At 43.8% G+C, this 20,738-nt stretch overlaps 1 protein-coding gene across 1 annotated transcript in view; it reads left to right on the forward strand.

Annotated features, from left to right (window-relative positions):
- Positions 1-19,814, forward strand: part of FER1L5 (fer-1 like family member 5) — a 382,389-nt gene extending 362,575 nt beyond the window's left edge. Inside the window, 4 exon segments of the mRNA XM_030202486.1 lie at positions 8,191-8,438; positions 17,957-18,066; positions 18,842-18,989; positions 19,671-19,814. Coding sequence (XP_030058346.1) covers positions 8,191-8,438; positions 17,957-18,066; positions 18,842-18,989; positions 19,671-19,814 — 650 coding nt within the window.
- Positions 19,815-20,738: the final 924 nt, after the last annotated feature.

Below are 20,738 nucleotides of genomic sequence, written 5' to 3' on the forward strand. Positions count from 1 at the left end.
GCCTACCTTCCCGAAGCGAGGGCCACCAATCTCCTGGCCCTGGCTTCGCAGACCAGAGCGTCTCAGCAGGTCACAGCTCGGCAGATGTTGAGACTTCTGGGTCATATGGCCTCCACAGTTCATGTGACTCCCATGGCTCGTCTTCACATGAGATCTGCTCAATGGACCCTAGCTTCCCAGTGGTTTCAAGCCACCGGGGATCTAGAAGATGTCATCCGCCTCTCCACCAGTTGCCGCACTTCACTGCTCTGGTGGACCATCCGGACCAATTTGACCCTGGGACGTCCATTCCAAATTCCGCAGCCCACGAAAGTGCTGACGACGGATGCATCTCGCCTGGGGTGGGAAGCTCATGTCGATGGGCTTCACACCCAGGGTCTGTGGTCCCTCCAGGAAAAGGATCTGCAGATCAACCTCCTGGAGCTCCGAGCGATCTGGAACGCACTGAAGGCTTTCAGAGATCGGCTGTCCTACCAAATTATCCAAATTCGGACAGACAATCAGGTTGCAATGTATTACGTCAACAAGCAGGGGGGCACCGGATCTCGCCCCCTGTGTCAGGAAGCCGTCGGGATGTGACTTTGGGCGTGCCGGTTTGGCATGCTCCTCCAAGCCACGTACCTGGCAGGCGTAAACAACAGTCTGGCCGACAGACTGAGCAGAGTCATGCAACCGCACGAGTGGTCGCTCCATTCCAGAGTGGTACGCAAGATCTTCCGAGAGTGGATCTTTTCGCCTCTCAGACCAACCACAAGCTGCCTCTGTTCTGTTCCAGACTTCAGACACACGGCAGGCTAGCGTCAGATGCCTTTCTCCTTCATTGGGGGACCGGCCTCCTGTATGCTTATCCTCCCATACCTTTGGTGGGGAAGACCTTACTGAAGCTCAAGCAAGACCGCGGCACCATGATTCTGATAGCGCCCTTTTGGCCCCGTCAGATCTGGTTCCCTCTTCTTCTGGAGTTGTCCTCAGAAGAACCGTGGAGATTGGAGTGTTTTCCGACTCTCATTTCGCAGAACGACGGAGTGTTGCTGCACCCCAACCTTCAATCCCTGGCTCTCACGGCCTGGATGTTGAGGGCGTAGACTTCGCTGCGTTGGGTCTGTCTGAGGGTATCTCCCGGGTCTTGCTTGCCTCTAGGAAGGATTCCACTAAAAAGTGTTACTCTTTCAAGTGGAGGAGGTTTGTCGTTTGGTGTGAGAGCAAGGCCCTAGAACCTCGTTCTTGCCCTGCACAGAACCTGCTTGAATACCTTCTGCACTTATCAGAGTCTGGCCTCAAGACCAACTCAGTAAGGAATCACCTTAGTGCGATTAGTGCTTACCATTATCGTGTGGAAGGTAAAGCCATCTCTGGAGAGCCTTTAGTCGTTCGATTCATGAGAGGCTTGCTTTTGTCAAAGCCCCCTATCAAGCCCTCCTACAGTGTCATGGGATCTCAACGTCTTCCTCACCCAGCTGATGAAACCTCCTTTTGAGCCACTGAATTCCTGCCATCTGAAGTACTTGACCTGGAAGGTCATTTTCTTGGTGGCAGTTACTTCAGCTCGTAGGGTCAGTGAGCTTCAAGCCCTGGTAGCTCATGCTCCGTATACCAAATTTCATCACAACAGAGTAGTGCTCCGCACCCACCCAAAGTTCCTGCCGAAGGTGGTGTCGGAGTTCCATCTTAACCAGTCAATTGTCTTGCCAACATTCTTCCCCCGGCCGCATACCCGCCCTGCTGAACGTCAGTTGCACACATTGGACTGCAAGAGAGCATTGGCCTTCTACTTGGAGCGGACACAGCCCCACAGACAGTCCGCCCAATTGTTTGTTTCTTTCGACCCTAACAGGCTAGGGGTCGCTGTCGGGAAACGCACCATCTCCAATTGGCTAGCAGATTGCATTTCCTTCACTTACGCCCAGGCTGGGCTGGCTCTTGAGGGTCATGTCACGGCTCATAGTGTCAGAGCCATGGCAGCGTCAGTGGCCCACTTGAAGTCAGCCACTATTGAAGAGATTTGCAAGGCTGCGACGTGGTCATCTGTCCACACATTCACATCACATTACTGCCTCCAGCAGGATACCCGACGCGACAGTCGGTTCGGGCAGTCGGTGCTGCAGAATCTGTTTGGGGTGTAAATCCAACTCCACCCTCCAGGACCCGAATTTATTCTGGTCAGGCTGCACTCTCAGTTAGTTGTTCTTCGTAGGTCAATTTCTGTTGTACCCTCGCCGTTGCGAGGTTCAATTGACCTGGGTTCTTGTTTTGAGTGAGCCTGAAAGCTAGGGATACCCCAGTCGTGAGAACAAGCAGCCTGCTTGTCCTCGGAGAAAGTGAATGATACATACCTGTAGCAGGTGTTCTCCGAGGACAGCAGGCTGATTGTTCTCACCTACCCTCCCTCCTCCCCTTTGGAGTTGTGTTTCATATTTATTGCTTGTCATTCAACTGGCGGGAGCGGTCGCGCACGGGCGGGAAGACGGCCGCGCATGCGCGGTGGGCGTGCCCTGCGTGCCGACCGTCCCGCGAAGCCTTTTCCGGTTGGTGGGGGCTGCCGCGGACGTCACCCAGTCGTGAGAACAATCAGCCTGCTGTCCTCGGAGAACACCTGCTACAGGTATGTATCATTCACTTTCTCTCCCCATCCTTCCACCCATCTACCCTCTCTCCTGATCCTTCCATCTAATGTCTCTCTCTCCCTCCTTCTAACCAGTGTCTATCTCTCTACCCTTTTCTGTTCAGTGTCCCTTCTCTCTCCACATCCTTCCAGTCTCTCCCCTTTCTCTCTGCATCCTTTCATCCATCTCCCCTCTTTCTCTCCCCATCCTTCCATCCAGTTTCTCTCTCCCTATCCATCCGTTTTCCCTCTTTCTCTGCCATCCTTCCATCCGTTTTCCCACTTTCTCTGCCATCCTTCCGTCTGTTTTCCCTCTTTCTCTCCCCATCCTTCTGTCTGTTTTCCCTCTTTCTCTTCCAATCCTTCCATTTTCCCTCTTTCTCTGCCATCCTTCCATCTGTATTCCCTCTTTCTCTGCCATCCTTCCGTCTGTTTTCCCTCTTTCTCTCCCCATCCTTCCGTTTTCCCTCTTTCTCTGCCATCCTTCCATCTGTTTTCCCTCTTTCTCTCCCCTTCCTTCCGTCTGTTTTCCCTCTTTCTCTGCCATCCTTCCATCTGTTTTCCCTCTTTCTCTCCCCTTCCTTCCGTCTGTTTTCCCTCTTTCTCTGCCATCCTCCTATCTGTTTTCCCTCTTTCTCTCCCCATCCTTCCGTTTTCCCTCTTTCTCCCCAGTCCCCATCCTGCCATCCGTTTTCCCTCTCCCGATTCAGGCCCACCCGATTCAGGCCAGCCAGCCCCAGCTACAAAAAGAAGAAGCGCTCAGCTGATTGAGCTGAGCGCCGCCACCAACGCTAAAGACGAGAAAAAATGTTTTAAAAAAAAAGCGCGGCACCGCAGGCAGCCTCGAAGCATTGGCTGCTGGCTCTGCAGGCTCCTCCCATCTCTTACGTCACTGCCCCTGCTTCGCTCCAGGGGCAGTGATGTAAGAGACAGGAAAAGCAGCCGTGGCCGGCAATGGGAGCAATGGGAGTGGGCGGGCCAGAGCTGAAATTGGGTGGGCCTGGGCCCACCCAGGCCCACCCGTATCTACGCCCCTGCCATGGAGGCAACCCAGTGATACAGGTTAAGCATGAACACAGTATGAACATCTGAAGCTTGAACTCAAAGTAGGAGTTAAAAGCAGAACCTGTAGCTTTAATGAATACATACGTTTATTGTACAAATGTGTAGAAATGTAAGAAGTACATAGCTCTAAACACAAAACTCATGTGCTAAAATTCTAAAGAATGATCTATACAGGCTGCTTAAGTAATATAGAAAATACACAGTATGTCACTTGAACAGTTTCATCTTTTGTAGTAGTCCTGTGGGCCTCCAAGCATGAAAACCTAATCCCAGCTCATAGGCAATTAAAACCTGAGTATTTTTAAATCAGAAACTAGGGCATCAGAACAAAGGTTGTGATAACACATTAGATGTTGGCAAATAAGAACCTCTTTTCCCTTCCCCCTGCCTATTGTGTCACCAGTGGTTCAGCTGCCCTGTCTCCTGTGTCACCATAGACTTTATTTGATCTCTCTCATCTCCCTCTTTTGCACCCTACAAATGCTTTATGTTAAGTGTCTTGTAAATGTATTCCCACCCTTGTGGATTTTTCACATTCTACTGTCTAAAAAATACAATTCAAAGCACATTAAAGCAAAGGAGCCAACTTTTGAAAATGATTGGGGGTGCTGAACTTACGAGCCTGCCCTCCATCACACACATCAAAAGAATTGTGAGTGTGACTGATCAGTCCACATCTAAATGTCAAGTACAGGGCAAGTATTATGGACATAGGGAAGACTCGTGTGGCCAAATCAAAAGATAAATATATACTCAAAGTCCTGTCAATCTGTTCTTCCCCCTTCCCCTCTGCAGTTGGTCCACACTGTACTCTCTTCTGCCTCTCTTATAGTCCCCTAATCTCTTCATTTCTCTTCTTCTTTTCCCCTTCCTTACTCCCTCTGCATAGCTTCATCAACTAGAATCTTGGAAGTCACATTGGACAACTCGCCTTTCATTCTCATATCTCAAGAATGATTTCCTCCTCTTTCCTCACATTCAGACGCTTCCGCTCCAATCGCCCATTCTTAGATCTTAGTTCTCTCTGTATTTTCCTTCACTTGCTTATATTGCCTAAGCTTGACTATTGCAATTCTATCCTCATAGGTTTACCTGCATATCAGATACATCAGTTGCAATTAGTTCAGAATACTGTAGTAAAACTCCTTTATAATCAAAAGAAATATAATCACTTTACTCTTCTCATCGCTGACCACATGCTTCCTGTTGCCTATAGGATTATTTTTAAGATTAATGTTTTATCACATTAGATTCAGTCTTCCAGTTTACCTTCCTTTTTAGCTATTTTTTGGTTCCTTATGGCCCCGTATGATCCCTTCGGTTTACTAACCAGGGCCTGTTAGCACTCTCGTGTTCCTGTTTCAGTGTGGCTTCCTCCACATTGTGGAATGCCCCCCCCCAAAAAAAAAAAAAAAATCTACGTCTTGAGAGGTCTTTCAACACCTTAAGTTCCAGTTGAAGCCCTACTACTTCTCCTTGGATTTTCCGCCTACCTGATCTTTACCTTTTGGCTTTTTTTTCTCCTCTTTTGATCTCTGGCTTCTGAATGAGACAGCTCCAAGTCTCTTATTGTGCTTTCCTTCTTCTATTTTTCTGGGTTTTTTCGCTTTGTAATCTCCCCTCCTCCCACTGCCCTCTTGTACTCTGTGTAGTGTTATGTTACACTGTTCTGTTCCCCTTTTTCTCCCCCAATTAGTTTATATATTGTACACTGCTTAGAATTCTCTTTGAAAATTTGCGGTATATCAAATTGAAGTTGAATTTGTTTTACCCCACATATTGCTTAGCACTTAAAAAAGAAATAGTACCTCTTTGGTCCCATCAGACCACAAAACCTTCTCCCACACATTTGCAATGTCTGCTAAGTGTTTCTTTGCTTATGCTGTATGGTATATCGTTTGGCTTTCCTTCAGTTGTGGCTTCCTTTTTGCCACCCTCCCATAGTGGTCATGTTTGTGGAGTAATCTTGATACTCTTTAACAGTCACCTTCCAGAGTCTGAACCAGGTACCTCTAGTTCTTATAAAGTAATCATTTTTTTAAAACTGTTTTTATTGAATTTTTATTTCAGCTAAAACATAAATTGTATTGTATTTTATCCGGTGCAGAGACAGTTTCTCTGAAGATAAGCAGGACATAATATTCTCACATATGGGTGACGTCATCCAGCGGAGCCCAGGCAGAGAACGTCACAGCAACTTTTCCAGATACACTTGGAAGACCACACTGTGTATGTGTTTGTGCCTTCCCATCTGCTGCTGCCACGCAGGACCAATCTCCTTTCATCGGTGGAGCAGTGAGGACATGCTGCACTGTTCTCCCTTCATCTCATGTCTGAGTTCAGATTTTTGCTGCCTTCTTTCTTGTTTTCTCTATCTAAGTACTGTATAGGACCAGTTTCCCCTTCCTTTATTTTTCTTTAATGTTTTTTAGCATTTACAAGTTTTTTTATTTTCCATAGCTCGTCAGCTCCATTTAGGCCTGAGCACTCTGGTTGAGTGAAATTTTTTCTTTCATTTTTCAACATTGAGATCTTTGATTTCACTTTGGCTATTTTTCCTGACATGTCCCAGAAAACTCTCAGTGGTTTTAAGAAGTGCTCCCTGTGTGCTAGGACCATGTCGCTTACTGATATTCACACTTGGTACCTGTCATAACTAGGGCCTGGTCATAATGTTTCTTTTTAAACTCTAAGTAATATCAAAACAAAAGCACTTCCCTTAAACACAACTAGCATAGCCCTGCTCCCAACAAATACCGGAGGTCAGTGTGGGGGAAGGAGAAGTAGAGGACTTTTGCCTGCACTGTGTCCAAAATTCCAGCTGCCCAAAATTCTTGTGCTGTGCTGGTGGCTCTGAAATGACAATGCCAAAATGGCAACACCAAAAAGTCTTCCTTCGTGTAAACTGTGTGGACTATTTTGAGGACCTACTGGTCTGAGGTTACAAGGATTTACCTTGGAAAAACTTCAGCCTCCCTCCTACTGGTAAGCCGTCTTCTATGGTTACTTTACTGTCGCTATGCTCTCCTGGAGCCAGTCAAATGCTCGCCCCTTGTTTAGACTGGGGAGCTGGCTGGGACTTGAACCCTCTGCTGCCTGCCTCAGGTGGGAGTGTGCCCCCTTAGTTTTAGTTACTTTCTGAATATTTCTATAATTGCTCTTTTCCATTAAAAGTGTAAAGTATGTAGTGCAGACCAGTGAAGCAAACTCCTGCATTCAGGATTCTGAATTGTATTTTTCAAAACAGAATGTGAGAAATGTACAAGGGTGTGAAAACGTTTACAAGACACTGTATCTATCTCAAGTGTGCTTGAACTGTGCCGCTAATTTGGCTGCTAAGATCTCTATGAATAGGCTATTTCAGACATCCTTGCTCTCAGCAAAAGAATATCTTCAGATTGATCGGCATTGTAGAAAGGACATACAAATCAGAATTGAAACATCCAGGGTGGGACGTCTCAAGTTCTGCTAGAATTTTCCAACAGGATCTGCCATCATAGTCTCTTCTAAAATACATTGTGAAATGGACATTTATGCCCTGATTATGCATGGCATGAACATCCATTTTAAACAAATAAATGTCTAAAATATCAACAAGCAGAAGGGGCACATAAACATGTATCATAGCCATTTTTGAAACATAAACATTTTTGCTTTTAGGGGGGACATCAACCACTGGGGAATTAAGAGGGCAGCCTCCTCTAATACTCCAATAGAGTGCTGGTCAATACAGTCTCTTTTCTGAAACCTAGATGTCTTTAAGTAGCAGGTGTAAATCCCCACATTGATCTGTTAGGACATAAATGTTCATTCATTCTCTGAAATAGGGAATAAATGTTCATTTTTTAAGGTTCACCCTAGTTCTGTCCAACACATGCTCAGGCCATGCCCACCCCCCCCTTGCCATTTGCACAATCTTCAGTTTTAGATGTGTATATCCTGGCTTAGTGAAGTTAAGACTTAGAGGCATGCTTATCAACATGGGTTACCATTAAGACGTGTTATTTTAGCACTAACTCATGCTTTGTCACCACAGGTCCCATTCTTCCTCCTTTTATATGTTACCACAGGGTCCCATTTAATGCGATAAGACCTAGTTACTAATAACTAGGGTTAATGGTAAAATAGCTCATCTTATTGGTAGTCCATGTTGATAACTCCACCCGCCCCTCCTTAGACATTTCATGAAAATGCATGTCTAAATGCTGGTTTATGCACATTTAAGTCACAAACAGAGTTTCTACAATAGGCACCATTACCTCTGAGCCTCTCTCCTTTCAGTTTCATGTCATGACCTCTTATTCTTTAGATTCTTTTTCAAGGGTGTGTTGATTCAAACACAGGAGATGTGGTCTTTGGTTGTCTCTCACATAGATCTCTGATTTCCAGACTATGAAAAGTCTGGGAATATTATGGGCAGGTAGATTGAGAAATGTTATCATTCATGTGAAATAGGTTTCCTGTGGAAGATTGGGAACTTGCTCATCTCAGGATTTTCAAAGATGGAATCGTTTGTGTTACAGGTGTTCTGGAACTGAACCTTGTTCAACTGCCCCGTCCCCAAAAACGTGCTGCGGAGTGTACATTGCAAATGGTTGATTACAAGGAAGATCCTACTATAAAATCTGTAGGACAATTCAATTACCTGAGGAACTTGAAACTTTTTGGAGTGTCCAGAAGTCCTCCACTGAAAGTCTCGCTGTTCAAGGAGCGGATTCTGAAGGGCTGGTGGCCGTGCATCATCATGGAGAACAACAAATATCGAATATCAGTACGAGACTGAAGCACAGCTTACCATGGGGCAAGAGACAAAAGGGAGATGCACTGTCCTCTTTTTCAGCTGTCTGTTCTCCAGATAATGTCTTTGGTGTGCAGTGTCTTCCAGCTTGTTGCTGTCCCTGCCCAAACAAATGCCTCTCTCCTGCTCCTGATAGTGCAGTATCCTTTCTATCACAGCTTTCTTCCAGGCAGTCTCCTTTCCCTCTCTGCTGTCCCTGACAGTCTTTTTCCTTCTCCTGGGGTACCATCTCTCTTCCCTTTCTGCTGTCCCTGATAGAAAAAGTCATTTTCCTTCTCCTGGGTTACCAAGTCCTCTCTCTTCCTGCTGTTCTTGCCATCAGAAAGTCTACAGAAGGGTAGGGTAGGGATAGAGGATAATTCTATAAAATGTTGAGAGAGGAGGGGAAAGAGTTGATGAGGCCTGAAGAGGGAGGAAGAAATAATCTTACAAGGGGCAGATCAGTAGGAGAACGGTGAGTCATAGATGTTGTTTAAATACCCAGCTATATCATAAAGCCATGTATGTATGTCAAATCAGGGGATCTTTAAGAATGTAACAATTCCTATTCATGCACACTGGAGCCTACAGTACCAGCTAGTGGACCTCTGACTCATACTGCATTATCCTTTGCGAACATTGTTTGGGGCATAGTGGTTAATGCTCAAGTCTGTCTAATACTGTTGTGGAGCAGTGTTTAGTGATTTCAAAAAGTAGATTATTGTAATACACTGTATTTAGGGTTGGCTTCATCTCGGTGTAAAGCACTGCAGGTGATCCAGAGAGCTGCTGCACAATTGATTTTAGGAGCTGCTAAACTTGAATGTTAACCCATTATTCAAGTAATTTCATTGGTTACCGGTAGAATTATGTATTTTGTCTAAAGTGCTGGTATTGATTTATCAGGTCATTTATTTGGGCTTATACTGATATTTGTCTCAGGTTTTGGATTTATACCATCCTCACCTCTCCTTGAGATCTGAGATAAGTATGTGGCTTTCTATTGATAAACTGCCACAGATACGATATGCAGATACTAGGGCTACAGCTATTTCTGTGGCAGTCCTGTCCTTTGGAACAAATTACCTGGACATTTGCAGATAAGCAGTGGATTGAGACAGCTTAAGAAATTCTTAAACATATTTATTTATGAAAGCTTTTATGCTAAGTGGATAGAAGGGTTTTATGCTATGCGGTAGTTCATATGGATTTTTGTTATGCAGCAGTATATGTATAACTAGCCGTTGAGCCCGTAAAAACGGGCTAGTAAACGAAGGGGGGGGGGTTGAAAGGCCCCCCCCCGGATAGGTCGCCGCCGCCCCCCCCCACCCCCGGAGTCCCCTCCGCCACCCCTCCACCCGGGCCGGGTACCTGGCTTCACTATTCAAACCGCCGGAACGCAGCACACAGCTCATCTGAGCTGCCGTCGGCCTTCCTTCTTCTCTGCCTGTGTTCCGCCCTCATGTGACGTAACGTCGGCGAGGGCGGGACACAGGCAGGTAAGGAAGGCCAACGGCAGCTCAGATGAGCTGTGTGGTGCATTCCGGCGGTTTGAATAGTGAAGCCAGGTACCCGGCCCTGGTGGAGGGTGGGTGGCGGCGGCAACTCCAGGTGGGTGGGGTGAGCTGTAGTGGCAATCCTGGGGGGGGGCAGTGGCGACGGCGGTTCCCTCACTCGCAGGTGAGCAGGTTCCCTCTCTGTCACGCCCCTGTCATCACGTATTGACGCGGGGGCGGGACAGAGAGTGTCTCTACTGCGCATTTGCGAGTGAGTACGCCTCTTGCCATTTATATGTTTGATGTTTTTGCTGATTGTATTGGTGATGTTATTTGTGTAGTTGTGTATTTTATGTGCTTTTAAATGTGTAGGCAGACTATAAGTTTTTTTAAATAAATAAATCTAATAATAGAAGATCAAAAACGCACAAATTAATACTGCAATCATAAATCCAGCCTTTAATCTAGCAATTATCACACAGCAGAGAATTTATTGACTCAGTTTTGCGTCATAACAAGATGAACCCTAGAAACAGCAGTGTAATTGGCCCAGTCTCTGACTGAAACACTGTAGATGCGTCAGGCCAAATGAACATTCTATGGTAAGTGCATCTCATCTGCTTCAAACAAACCCCAAGCACTTTTTTGCATGATCAGCAAACTTGCCCCTTCTTTGGCCCCCCTCCTATGATCCCTCTATCTTACCCTTTGATAAACTAGCTTTGGTCTGGCAAGGCAAGGCTAGTTTATTACTCTCTTTAAGCATCTCTCCCAGGCTATTATCCCCCATCTTCTACCTCTCCTTTCTTCTTCCCTCTCAGAAGGCATACTCCTCTACTTTGGAAACATGCCTTGGTTCGCATTCTACTTAAAAAGCCCCTTCACCTCTCTTTCTTCGATCCAGCTTCCTTTCTTCTCCAGAATTTTGGAGAAGCTTGTTCACTATCAACTCACCCAGCACATAGAGCACAGTAACATTCTTCACACTTACCAATTGGGTTTTTGCTCATTTCATAGTACTGAGATACTTCTTGCACTTCATGATTTTTTCTGTGCTTCTCTTATCCATCATTCTGGTTTCTCTAGACCTCTCCTCAACCTTATAGATCACACTTTTCTTCTGCATCTTCTCTATACAATCGGAATCTCTGATACAGTTCTAACATGGTTCGCCAGCTACCTTTCTGACTTTCAGCACTCCTCTACCCCATCCCTCCCACTCCAATCTACTGTTCCACAAGGCTCCATCTTTGCACATTTTTCTTGCCACTATTATCCAACTCCTGCACCCTATTCTGCAATGCAGATGATATTCAGATATTCTGGAAAATCACTGATGCCTCCTCAGTTAACACCTGTTTAGCTCAGGTCTCCTCGTGGCTCACAAGCAACCTCCTCTATCTCAACACCACCAAATTTGAATATCTTTTACCCATTTTCAAGTAGTGCTTCTTTTCCCTTCCCCTCACTCAGTGGCACCCCACTTCCTTTTAAAGATTCTGTCAAGATTCTTGGTGTCACCTTTGACTCTCACCTCACTGTCAAGCCCCAGCTTGATTCCATCTTTCGCTCTTCTTTCTTTGTGCTCCGTCATGTTCATTCTGTCTGCCTGCTGTCCTTCTTTGTCCTCTTGTTCTGTCACTTATCTCTCATCTGGATTATTGTAATTCTCTTTATGATGGCCTTCCCCTCTAGTCTCTGAAACGTCTTCAATTAGTTCAATCCACAGCAGTGAAATCACTCCTCAATCCCCATCATTTTGATCATGTTACCCCCCCCCCCCTTCTTCCATCTAATATTGGTTACCAGTCTGTGCTCACATAGCATTTAAGATCCTTCTCCTAGTTTACAAGTCCAGGCTCCCCTCAGCCCCTGCCTATCTCGCTACCTCATTCATTATGCCCCTTTTCAGTGTCTCCGCTCAGCTGACAACAACCTCCTGGTACTACCCTCCCCGTCTCAACTCCACCTCTCCACCTCCCATCACCCTGCATTCTGCTATGTTGGGCCCAAGCTCTGGAATGATCTACCATTACACATTATGAATCAACCCTCTCTCCCTGCCTTTAAAAGAGCTCTCAAGACCCATCTCTTCTCTGTTTCTTTGCCTCTGGTTAGTTTAGTATCTCTACTACTGATTTTCATGTACCTGATTATGTAAACCACTTAGTTACTTGTTGTTTTTATCTGATTATTGAAAACCCCTTAGTTGCCTATGTGTAGGCCCTTTAGCGGTATATCAAGTGTACGGAAATAAATAAAATAAAATATAAGATTGTTTCTGGCCAACTTCAATCCTTTCTGGATGCTTCACCACTGAAACACCACTGAAACTCTCCTAATTTCCTTTCAAGACACTATAAAATTGTCCCTAGATCAATACTCCTCTATTGTTTCTTTAGACCTTTCCTCTGCCTTTGACCTAGTCAATCACTCCCTTCTCATTCAATGTCTTCACTCTATTGGCTTATCAGGCACTGTTCTATGCTGATTCTCTTCTTCCCTTTGCAATCATACCTTCCAACTCTCTCTTGCTGAGCTACCTTTTCTGTGCTATCAGCTGTTTCCCAAGGTTCCATCCAGGCCCCTACACTCTTCAACATATTTGTCTTACCTTTCCTCACCATCATCCAATTGCAGGGCAGCACTCTACTCTGCTATGCAGATGACTTTCAGATCCTTTACCTGGTCTCTACTTTTAATTCTTCCCTCTCTACTCTCAACCTTTGCATACAAGCAGTGTCCAGCTGACTTAAGCATAACCTCCTATTCCTTAATATCTCTTAAGTGTGAATCTGTTCTTTTCCCTAAGCCCAGTGTTCCCGTCCCTTTTACTCCCACTATCATCATCCTCTTCCGTTCAAGGATACTGTCAAGATTCTTGGTGTCACCTTTGACTCCAAACTTTCTTTTTAAAACTCATATTGAAACATTCTGCGTAAATCTTTCTTTGCCCTCCATAGGATCTGATCCTTTCGCCACCTTCTACCCCATGATTGTATCCGCTCCTTGATTATTTCCTTTGTCATACCACATCTAGACTATTGCAGCTCTCTGTTTATTTGGCCTACCCCTGTATTCTCTTAAGTGTCTTCAACTAGTCCAGTCTACAGCTGTGAAACTTATCTACTCTGCTCACAGCTTTGATCATGTCACCCCCCCCCCCCCCACCCTCCGTTTCAATCAGAACACTGGCTTCAATTATCCACTTGCATTTGCTACAAGATACCATTACTGGTCTTCAAGGGCCTACCTACTGCTCTCAACTACCTCAATTGCCTCCTGATTCTATACTATCCAACTTGTTCACTCCGTTCTTACCAGGGCTATTTGCTGCACCTCCCTTCTCCCTCCAATTTACATTTACAAATCTCCCATGAAATGGCATTCAGTTACATCAGACCTAAATTAAGGAGTGCTCTCCCACTCTCACTCAGATCAGAAACATCATACACTCAATTAAAATCTTTGTTAAAAAAAAAAACTACCTCTTCCAATCCGCTTTCTGCTCTCTTATTTTATCTCTTCTCCTCTCTCCTCATCTCCCCTACCGCTTATTTTTGTAAATCACCTTGAAGCCTGTTCAGGCCATATTGTGGTTTATCAAGAACCTGTAAAGAAATAAAAATAAAATAAATAGATGCGCCCTGAAGATTTTTATCCTGCATTCAATAGTAGACCTAGCTATACCTGCAGTGTAAATGATGAAGAGCTAGAACAGGAATAGTAGATATTGGGTCCGATATTCAAAGGATTTATGTTTCTAACTTTGGGGCCCTTTTACTAAAATGCACTTAAATCTGCAGGTAACACAGCTTAGTACAGGAATTTCCTATGCACTGCCTGAAATTTTAGTGCTTCCTTTTTTTAGGCCATTTTCTTTTGTTTTTTTGCCGCCCGTTCACTAATGTTGCCATTAGTGTGCGAGACACTATTTAAGAGGTGCTAAGTGCTTCTGCGTTAACTCTGTGTTAAGGATAAAGAGACAGTGGGAAGTGGACTCTGGCTCTCCCAGGGACAAATGAATGAAACTTCAAAAAATTTAATAAAATGTTACCTTTTTCTATGCAGTCCACCGTTAATAAAATACGTTCACAAATATATCCATAATACATTTATATGTCACCACTACATTCTCTTTTAGAGATTTGTTTTTTTGGCTTGACAGATATACATCAATAGACACACCCAGCTCCCAGCAGCATCACTTCTTCTCAAAACCTCTTACAAACTAATACTATTGCATCTGTCAGATGCGCATGCTACCACCACGTTGGCAATTCACTTAATCCAAAACATTGATCAGGGTGGGCATGCAATCGTCATTGATCCGGTATTACATTTGATATCTTTGCATTTGAAATTTTTTTGTATTTTTTTTTCAATTCATTTATATTGTGACAAATTCCCACATCAACATGTATAAAAAAGTACTTAGCTCCATATAATTTTCATTAGGAGTTTTCAGTAGTACAGATATATTTTTTTGGCATATCTATATGTACCTGTTTGTTGGCTTCATATTACTATATTTGGATGTCATTTTCAACATTGAGGGCCCTTTTTACTAAGCTGCACTGTAGGGGCACTAACCTTTTTAGCACCTGCTAACACTAGAGACACCCATAGGAATATATGGGTGTCTCTAGCATTAGCCTGCACTAACAGGGCCCTTTGCTTTTTTACATTTGGTTATGTTATACTTTAAAGCTTTGAGATTTTACTGTAAATATACAAGTTTTTATATATTTTCACTGTAAAATCAGCTTTTTTTGGTACAGTTTTTTATGTGTTACTTTAGACTCCTGAGGCAGGCCTTTGGCTGAAACACAGTGCTGTCGTGAGTCTTCAAACCATCAAAAAATCATCAATCATCAATAAATATTGTTTTATTGAATTTTTGAAATTTCATTCATTTGACTATGAAACAAATGGTCAAGAGTCCAAAGGGGCCACATAATACCGCAAGAGTTGAGAGACCTACAGTAGAGTAATACAAGACCATAGGAATATACAATTCTTCACCACAGTATTGTACTGTACTTTTTGTGCTCTAAACAAACAACAACCTGTAATCTTCTGAGATGGGAAAAGGAGGGGATTATAGGTTGTTGTTTAAAGCAAAAAAGTGCAGTACAATATTATGGGGGAAAGTGTTATCTCTGGTATGTACAGTTACTGTACAGCTTATTATTTTGTTCAGATGTGTGTGTAGCAGGATACCAAAAGGTAAAGGTGGTACATCAAATGCTTTTAACCTTACCTTAACTTACCTACCTTGGATTTATAGGAGGAACATTCTGGGTCCCTGCTCTAGAGTAGTGTTACTGAAGAGTAATGAAAGGTAGGCTAGTGCGGTGGACCCCAGAAATAGGTGTTCCTTAGATTAGGAAGGAAGTATAAAATGGAGTGATGGGAGGGTCTCATTGTTGTCTTTCACAGGAGTTGAAAGGAGAAAGGAGGATACCTCCAAGTGAGACAGAAGGAGTATTTGGGGGAACTAAGCTAGCTACAGCTTAACCAAACCCCAAACGGTATCAGGCATTAGTAGGAGAGATTCCAGAGAGAAGTAAGCTGGTTCTAATGTCAGAAGGGAATAGATGCTGACAGCATCCAGCTCCATGTTGAGATCAGTGTTAATCAGCATCAAGCAGTTAAAAATCTCATTTCTTGCTTAGCGGCAGTGAGTCATTGGTGCTCGTTCACAGCTTAATTTGAACCCGGAAATTGGAAGACTAGACATCCAAATGGCAGATGAAATTTAATGTGGACAAATGCAAAGTGATGCACATTGGGAAGAATAATCCAAATTGTGGTCACCTGATGTTAGAGCTGAAATCTTCCCAATGTACATTAACAGCCAAAAATGCAAACAGAATACTAGGAATTATTAGGAAAGGGAAAGAAAATAATACAAAGAATATTATTGTGCCTCTACTCCATGGTGCGATCTCACCTTGAGTATTGTGTACAATTCGGGTTGCTATATCTCAAAAAAGACACAGGAGAATTAGAAAAGGTTCAAAGAAGGGTGACCAAAGTGATTACGAGAATGGAACTCCTTTCATATGAGGAAAAGAGATGGCCGAAGGGAGATACAACAGAGGTCTACAAAATCCCAAGTGGTGTAGAACGGGTAAACGTGAATTGATTTTTTTTTTTACTCTTTCAAAAAGTACAAAGAATAGGGGACACTCAAGGAAGTTACATGGAAATACTTTTAAAATGAATAGGAGGGGCATATGTTCTGGATATGTTCTTTTGTGCAGAACTTCTGGAAGGATTTGTTAAAGGGAGTGGAACATTTATGGGGCTGTACCTTACGGGATAATCCCTTATTACTTTTTCATAAATATCAATTCACATCTCCTCCACCTGAGGGATTTAAGGGCCTTATTCAATTGGCCATATTTTTTGGGATTACATCTATTCTGAAGATGTGGCAGTCTAACCAGGGACCACCTTTGCAAATGTGGAGGTCACAGCTAATAGCCCAGATGCGATTAGACAGGTGTGGGATCTCAGATCTCGAGAGTGTCCCAGGCATGAGATTCCGGGCAATGTGGGAACCATTATGGATTACGCTCCCTCCTAGAGGAAGAAGTTTACTGTTGAATTTTTAATTATGTTGGGATACCGGAAAGTTTATTGTTACTAAAGAGGGTGGGAGGGGGATGGGAGGAAGGGAGATGGGGGTAGAAATGCTAAATAGTAGTAGTAGTAGTAGTTGTTAGGTTTTGAATTCGGCGTAAATAATTTAACATTGGGCAGGAAATGGGATTAAAAGAATGATGATAACTCATTATGTATATATTGATAGATTATACGTTGTGTGATGTATGCTCTTCTGGTTGTGACTGAATTTCATCAATAAAAAATTACTTAATTATAAACATACCAGTACTTAGAAACTTAGGTGTATTTTTAAAGCAAGGCTTAGATTTCATTTGTGTAACAACACAGTGATAACAGAAAAATTGTATATGTTTCTACTATGAAAAATTACTAGGGAGGGGAGAGCATGCAGATCAGGGCTCGTGGAATTTTCTCTTTTGTTTTTGGGTGCATCTTGGAGGGGAGGATTGTTTTGAATAAAGTGGTAACTGCACATTCTGGAACCTCTATATGTACAACTTCTTTTCAGCATTTTGTTGGGTTGGAAAGAATAAAAATTAGTGTTGCAAGTTAAAATGAATAGGAGGAAATATTTTTTTTTCACTCAACGAATAGTTAAGCTCTGGAACCTGTTGCTGGAGGATGTGGTAACAGCAATTAATGTATTTGGGTTTGAAAAATGTTTGGACAGGTTCCGCGAGGAGAAATCCACAGTTTGCTGTTGAAATAGACATGGAGAAAGCCACTGTTTTTCCCTGGGAACGAAGCTTGGAATCTTGCTACTATCTAGGATTCTGTCAGATACTTGTGACCTGGAATGGCCAATGTTGGAAGCAGCATACTGGGTTACATGGACTATCAGTCTGACCCAGTATGACTATTCTTATGTTCTTATGAGAAGTTCTGATAGATTCATTCTTCGAGCAATAGATGGGGGTGTATGTGTGTGTGGGGGGAATAGTTATGAGGTTTTCAGCGTACAGACTGAGCAGTTGAAAGAGCCCAGGTCTCTGACAAGTGTAGTGTAATAATCATTTAGCTGTTTCTAGGCACTCTGTGTTTCTAGATTTTGGAAACTTGATACAGCCCGGCAGAGATTTTTTCATAATGTGCTATTTCACTAAATTGCACTTTAGTCCTACATTTCATTTTCTCTTCCCTAAGTAGTTAGATGGATGGATGGATACTTCTTCTTCTGCTTTAGCCTGATGAAGGATAAGTCCAACATTGGATAGGAATTTCTAGTATTGGCAGCCCCAGGGTGGGGGTGGAAGAGGATTCAGTTAATTTATACGACAGGTCAACAAGCTGAGAAAGAACGCTTTGCATTAGAAGTCAGTTTATTTTGTGGGGCTAATGGTTCAGGGGTCAAATCTAAACCTCTCCCTCTTCACATTTCAGGGTAAAGTAGAGCTGACACTGGAGATTGTGAAGGAGAGTGAGATAGAAGAACGTCCAGTTGGGAAGGGGCGAGAGGAACCAAACATGAACCCCAAGCTGGAAGCACCAATGTAAGCATATAACATCCCTCTTACCAGTACTGAGACCCACACCAAATTCTGCTGATGCATGTAAAGCAGCTCATTAGTATGTAAACACTATACTGTGGCTGGTGCACACGGCAAGTCATGGTATAGCCTGTAAAATAACTGTTAATGACCACTGGTGCCATTTTGTATCCTGGTGCCAGTGAAGGCAGGCGCGACGGTGGATCGCTAGTAAGCTGCCCACTAAACACCAAAGAAAATTTAAGGTATGGGAGTTGCATAGCTTGTAGGGGAGGGGTGCTGGCTGAGGTTCAGTAGTGGGAGGGGCTTGATTGGAAGTGCTCAGTAGGGGCTCTCTCTTGAGGGGGAGTGTGCAGGGAACTGCAATATTTACAGGTGCTGGTCCCTTTAACAGATAGTAAGGAAGCATCTGCTGCAGTTTGGAGGCCTGATGCTCCCAGGCCAATGAACTAATGCTGCTTGTGAGGTGGCTCACAATCAAGATGTAGTAAAAGCCTGCCTTTTACTGTAGCTCGATAACTTCTCCCTGCAATGTCAAAATAAAGTTAAGACAGCAGTTATCCAGGCACCAATCTGAATATCATCTGGCACCCGGATAACTTCCAGTGGCCTCTTATGACCCAGATATTCAGCTTGCAGCAGTGAGCATGTTTAAAATTACTACTATGGGCTGAATATCAGGGAGCTTTGTAATCCATTCTACTTCTTCCCAGTGGCTGCTGCTCCATACTTCACCCCATACTTAGCATGACCTGTTTTCTTTTTCTCTGACTTCCAGTCGCCTTGAGACCGCCTTTCTCTGGTTCAAATCACCATTGTTAACCTTTAAGCATATTTTCTGGCGACCTCACAAGTGGAAGATTATCGTATCCATGACTACGGTGTTCATTATCTTATTTGTGGGTCTCTTCATCTACTCCATCCCTGTGAGTACTTACAAACATTCACCTGAATTCTGCAGAAGTACATTTAGTTACTTAGTTACAGTTCCCTTATCAGTTATCTACTCCTACTGTCCCATCCTCCTAGAGTACTGCCACATTCCTATAGGGCACTCTCCCCATGTTTATTACCAAACTTGCTATACTGTAATTCATTACAGATCAGAGCAGTTTACACCATCATAATAATAATAAAAACAGATGGAAAGAAAAGGAAAACAAGAGACCGGACTACACACCATGTATTTTGCCTACTCCAGGGACCTCAATTCAGATTTCTCCAAAAGCCTGACACAACATGCTTCTAAGGAAAGCCTTGAAATTTTCTAAAGTACTGTCACACCCCTGTAGAGCACTGCCCTTTCTCATCCCACAGCACTAACTCCCACTCCAGAGTGCTGCTTTATTCTCTTCCCCCCACCCCTCCCCAGGTACTACCACATCACACCTCTCCTAGAGCACTGCACCACCCAGTATGATCAGTTTTTAGCTGTCATATCTGATTGTGCCAGTGATGGATGAACAGAGGGACAAATGCAGTGTCAGCTCATTCTTAGTGATCAGTTCTTGACTATCTCAGGGGATTACACCAGTTATGGATGGATGGATGGATGGATAAAGAGGGTTCTATTTTGATGCTCACTCAACTCCTCCTTAATCTTACAGGGCTATTTAACCATGAAATTGATCAACCCTTTTGGCAAGCACATTGTCTCCACTGTAAAGCCACACCTGGGCAACTCTAACGTTGATAGCAGCAGTAGTAGGAACAGCATCATCCTGAAGAACTTGAAGAAACGCCACATCTGAAGCCCCCCCCCCCCCCCCGGACAAGGCAGCACCCTGCTTTATTCTGACTTCTTTGTTCACAGATGTCACAACTTGTGTATCTATCTCACTCACTCATATAGACACACATTCACATACACACAACCTCTCTCATGAACATTGCCTCACAAGCCCCTCTCATATCTTATGCATTGTGTGCTAGTTTATACTTCTTCATTTCCATGTTCCTTTCTTTCCCTTCCCTCCATTCCCCTCTGTCTTCCTTGGCTTGCACTCGACTTTGTAGCCATGGCAGGCAGTGTACTGCTGAGGGAATTTTGCACCGTTTTGCTGCTGCAACCTGTTGAGGCTTCACTCCTCCAGCAGGCTAGCATTGCTTCTAAACCCCCCAAGAGGAAAGACACCGTCATTGGACTGTCAGCATTTGTGATCACCTTCCTGCTCCCTTCAGGCTGGGTTCTGTCCACCCTTGAGAACTATAAGAAGAGAGACTGAAGCCTCTTTCCTCATGTCTTGGTGCTCCTGATTCCAGATCTTCATTTCATAGTAAATCCCAATAAAAATAAAATAGAGAAGGAAGGGCCATCAAGTGCTTATGCAGAAAGAAAACTCAGTATAAGACTGTTATTGTTGATATAGTGGGAGGTAAGAGATCACATCGTTAGAGTCTTCTGCTTAATAAAACCAGGTACTATTAGCCATGTGTGAGGGAAAGAAAACTTTTAAGCATATTTTCTTGTTCCATGACTGGACTCTTACCTTAAAAAACATTTTACTATAAAAGACCTGTTTCTGAAGCATTTTGAAGTTTGGGGTTATTAAGCTTTCAGTGTAAAGAATGAATGTTTTGTTCCTGTCCTGTACATTTCGTAGAGATCACATCAGGTTAGCAGGGCCACCATCAGCTTCTGTGCCTCTCCCTAAGCCAGTCCTCCTCCTTTCACT

This window comes from Microcaecilia unicolor, chromosome 4 (assembly GCF_901765095.1).
Source record: "Microcaecilia unicolor chromosome 4, aMicUni1.1, whole genome shotgun sequence".
In the NCBI taxonomy this organism is placed as follows: Eukaryota; Metazoa; Chordata; class Amphibia; order Gymnophiona; family Siphonopidae; genus Microcaecilia; species Microcaecilia unicolor.